This window comes from Mastomys coucha, unplaced genomic scaffold, assembly GCF_008632895.1.
Source record: "Mastomys coucha isolate ucsf_1 unplaced genomic scaffold, UCSF_Mcou_1 pScaffold6, whole genome shotgun sequence".
In the NCBI taxonomy this organism is placed as follows: Eukaryota; Metazoa; Chordata; class Mammalia; order Rodentia; family Muridae; genus Mastomys; species Mastomys coucha.
In genome coordinates, this window is record NW_022196912.1 from 13,700,979 (window position 1) to 13,705,757 (window position 4,779).

Sequence of the window (4,779 nt, forward strand, 5' to 3'; positions counted from 1 at the left end):
TTTTTTTTTTTTTTTTGAGGCAGGAGGCAGGGTTGTGTTAGCTCAAGATGGTCTTCAATTTTTAACAGTCCTCCTGACTCTTCCTGAGTGCTAGGATTGCTAGGCATGCCCATCATACCCAGCCTATGAATTGGCAGGCTTCTGTCTGTCTGTCCTCCCTTTTTTAGAGTAAAGATGTCATATAGCCCAGGCTGTCCTTCAACTTCTGTAGTAACTGAGGATTACTTTGAACTTCTGATTCTCCTGTCTTTACCAGTGGATTATAGTGCTGTGGCTAAAGGTGTGCACCTCCATGCCTGGTTTAACCAAGTTGGGGATAGAACTCGGGGCTTCAGGCTGCCATGCAAGTATTCTACCAACTGAGCCACATCCCCAGCTCCATGAACTGTTTAAATTAATTTTATTTTTTGTGAGTGGCTTGTTTTGAATACATTGATTTTATTGGCAACATGTGGATTTGAAGGGACATAAGGGGGCTGCTTTCATAATTAGATTCTAATTCAAGATTTCAGTGCCAATCCACTCAGTAGTTTTCCCAGCCTTTGCATGAAGATCTCTGTAGTCTAATGCTTGAAGGAATTCACTATGAAGTCTGGAGTAGACTTCCTGGCTTTGAATCCCAGGGCTCCCACTTAGCCAGTTGTATGACCAAGTAGGTTTTTCACTTTCATTTTTCTTATTTGCAACATGGGAACAGTACTGGTTTCTACCTTACGGGACCTGTAAGAATCAAGTGAGTATCAAGCCACTTAGAACAGTGCCCAGTTAGTGTGGCAGGAAGTTTACACTTAGTGCTGGGATTCATTATGACGGACACAGTGTTTGTAAATTAGATTGTAAATTTAATTATAATGTAAATTAGATACATTTTAAAATATTTCTTTATGATTGAAAATGAACAATATACTGAAATGCTTTTTAATACAGTTTTTTTTTTTCTGATCTTTCCTCTTCTTATTTTAGGCACGGAATGTCAACACTGGAGAATTAGCAGCAATTAAAGTGATAAAATTGGAACCAGGTAAATTATTTGAAATTTGGTGTTTCTTATTGCTAGAAAGTGCTATGTATTGGATATCATAGAGTAATTTTTTTTAAATGGTATTTGTAGCTTAGGTTGGCCTTAAACTATTGATCTTTATACCCTAGCATCCTGAGTCCTGAGATCCTAGGCATGCCTGGCTAATGCTCACTTTAATAATGTTTGATTACCATTCGCATTTTTCTCTGTTTTATTGGTGAGAGAGATGGCTGTCTCTTCTTTCTTCTTCCTCTCTAGCCCAGCATATGCTTTGCTCAGGATTTCCTAGAGAAATGATTGGTTACTCTGGGAAGGAGAGTAGGTCCTAAGGGGATGTGCCATCAGAACTCCCTAGACTAATTGTGGCAAGTTTATACTAGCTTAGTTCTTTCCAGATGGCATTGCTCTGTTATGAGAGGCAAGTGTGGTCCAATGGGAAAGACCGGCCTAACATTTGGGAAGCTGTAGTCTGGGTCTTTGTGTCCTGAGTTTCCCAACAGACCTAACCAGCTCTTAGCACCTATGTGTCATTAATATCTAAATTGTCCCTTCTACTTGATCAGCCCATTATAAAGCCCCTCAGAGCCTCTTTGTGTGTTTTGTCTGCTCTACTCTGTTCTCCTTCATGTCCCATAAAACCTACGTCTCCCTGAGCCTACTGCTCTCTCTTATCCTCCCTCAGAATCACCTCACTCTCTCCTTGCTACTGTAAGCAAGCAGTCATGTTGATGTGTGGATGCAGCCCCCAATACTTTAGGTTTTAGCTTCGGAGGGAACAGAAATCTATTCAGAGACTTTTTTTTAGGGACGGACCAACTTTTCTCTGAATGACCAGTAATATTCTAGATGCTTCAGGCTGAAATATAAAGTAACATTCTGAGCTATAAAACCCAGCCACCTTCTGTTCGAGTTGGCTTTTCCTTGACTTAGCTCATTGGTAAATTCCTTAGAAGCACCATTAAGATGAAACTTGAAGGATGTGTTGCTTGCTTGTGTAAACCACAGGAAAATACCATGAGCACAGAACACATTTTCAGTTAGATGCAGTTACTGTCCCTATACTGTAGTTACCTTCTAATATCACCAATAGCAATTCTCGTTGACAGATCTTTGAGGTTGGGAAAACCTAGCCAACAGTTGAGGATTGGGCACTTTGACCAGGCTTTTCATTTTTAATCAGTGAGTAGAAGTTACTTGGTGATCTGGCCAGGAGTCTAAAGTCACCCGGACTTAACGTCATTCTTCCACAGGCTGCGTGTCTTCACAAAACTTCTGCAACTCCGAGGGAATGAGCCTGCTAAAGTTCTACCCTTACTCTTTCTTATTTCCAGATTTTAATAAAAACACATTTCTCAGCTCTGAGCTAAAGTCTGGCACAGAGTCTATTTAGTATATCTTAAATCTCCTTAAAAAATCAAACTAGAAACTTAGAAAACTGTCATTCCCTTAGTTGTTTTCTGATGTGTGTAATGGGTGGCTTATGATACTGTTGGGCTTCAACATTGCTGTGTATTAGAAGATACACACTTAAAGAAATGCACTACGCTGGTGTGGTTGTTCCTGTCTTAGGGAATACTTCTTTCTGAGTTTGGCTGCGCAGCTGAAATCATAGACTCTGAAAGCAGCTCTTTCCCTGCTGGTCAGGACTTGGTCCCATTACCTAAGGTTTAAGGGTCTCTGTTTTCTCATCTCTAAAGGAGATAGTAATAGCTTCATTTTCAAATTTGTTATGGGAGTTAAAGAGGGCATGTCTAAAAGTACTTCAGCAGAGCCTAGAATTTTATACTGACTACTGCTATTGCCTACTGTGCTGAAGTTCCCAAAGTGTGACCAGCCTTGTTCTGTCAGTTCCTGGTTACCCTCCAAGAGCACATGTATGTACATGCGCATGCGCGTACACACACACACACACACACACACACACATACACACACACATACACACACACATATACACACACACACACCACACCACACCACACCACACACCACATTACACCACACCACACCACACACCACATTACACCACACCACACCACACTACACCATTTTGTTTTGAATCAGATCTGAAACATCAAATCATCTCTAAATATATTTCAGTGTATAAAGGGAATAAAAAATGAAAAGTGACAAAACCTTTGTGTATACTACTGGTGGGAGTATGAGACAGTGCTGCCACTCTGGGAAATGTTGAGTTCTATGGGTTTTGTTACTGTAGTTGGTTGGTTGGGATGTTTGTTTATGTTTGTTTTGGAGACAGGGTCTCACTATGTAGCCCTAGCTGTCCTGGAACTCACTGTGTAGACCAGCTGCCCTTGAAATCAGAGATCCTCCTACCTCTGCCTCCAAAGTGCTGGGGTTAAAGACTTGTGCCATTGTGTCTGGCTCTAGTTCTTTCATTAAAAGTGATGGTAGATTTGCCATAGTGACTCAGCAGTCATGCTGTCATGTCTAGCCCCACAGCTTGCACACAGCATTCATAATAATCCTTTACTGGAGTCATCATGACAAACAGAAAAAGCCTGTCATGACCCTGGCCTGTGACCCGTTGCTGTGGAGTGCAAAGACAGGAGGGTCCCTGGGGCTCCCTGGTCTTCAGTCTTGTTCCAGGTCCACTGAGAGACCCTGTCTCAATGGAATAAGGCAAAGAGTAATATCCAGAAAAGGCAATGTCCTCCTCTGGTCTCTGCATATACACATGGGCTTTCACTTACTTACACACAGGCATGTATATATATCACACACGAAATTTCTTCAAAGTGCTCAATATATAACCAAGAGACAACTAACAATATTAATAATAGTTTCTTACTAATAAAGTCCCAGTATTGGAGATAGTTGATGTGTCTTAACTGTCATGTATGTCTGTAAGTGTCTCTTTCTTTTTGTCTTTTTTTTCTGCATTTTTTTCATAAACTAGATAATCTGTCATCAGGATGAACTGTGCTGGTTGCCCCACTGTGTCAAATCCTATGTTGTGAATTCTTAGCTGTGAAAACTGAAGAATTGGGCTTTGCTTGGTGTGGGGAAAGGTCTGTCTTCATGGGCAGTGGAGTACCCACGCCTTTTCAGAGTTCTGATGTTCGAGCTTTGTAAAAATAAAACTTAACACTGCAACAGTCAAATGCAATGTGATATAGACTTTAAGAATTTGTACTTTGGAAGCAGACCTTGGGCGCAAGCTCTGCTGCCAGTCCCACAACACCCAGAGGAAGCTCCACTCCCAGGCGCTCTGGCACACCCACCATCAGAGGTGAGGAGGACCCAACATCTGTCCCAACACTGGGAGTAACTGGGACCAGCAGGACCAGGCACACAGGAACTCCTCCAGCCCAGTGACTCGGGTTCCTTCCAGTCTCTCTGGGCTGGGTTCCTGAGCAGACCTTGGGCGAAAGCTCCACAGCCAGTCCCTCAACACCCAGAGGAAGCTCCACTCCCAGGTTCTCTAACAAGCCCAGGGTCACAGGATCCCAGAATCACAGGATCCCAGAGACAGCTTGACTCTGAGGAGTTCTGACACAAGCAGGATCACAGGAAGGACAGGCTCCAGTCAGATTTAGCAAGGGCAGGTAGCACTAGAGATGACTAGATGTCGGGGGGCAAGTGTAAAAATATAAGGAACACAAACCAAGGTTCCTTGGCATCATCAGAACCCAATTCTCCCACCATAGCAAATCCTGGACACACCATCACACCGGAAGAGCAAGATTCAGATATAAAATCACTTCTCATGGTGATGATACAGGACTTTAAGAAAGA

The 4,779-nt window shown here is 42.5% G+C and overlaps 1 protein-coding gene across 3 annotated transcripts in view; it reads left to right on the forward strand.

The window, feature by feature from the left end:
* Positions 1-4,779, forward strand: part of Map4k3 (mitogen-activated protein kinase kinase kinase kinase 3) — a 158,067-nt gene that overhangs the window by 53,006 nt on the left and 100,282 nt on the right. For all 3 annotated transcript variants that reach the window (XM_031356106.1, XM_031356107.1, XM_031356108.1), the window contains one exon: positions 964-1,021. In XM_031356106.1, the coding sequence (XP_031211966.1) occupies positions 964-1,021 (58 nt within the window). Of the gene's footprint in view, positions 1-963; positions 1,022-4,779 lie in introns of those variants that run through there.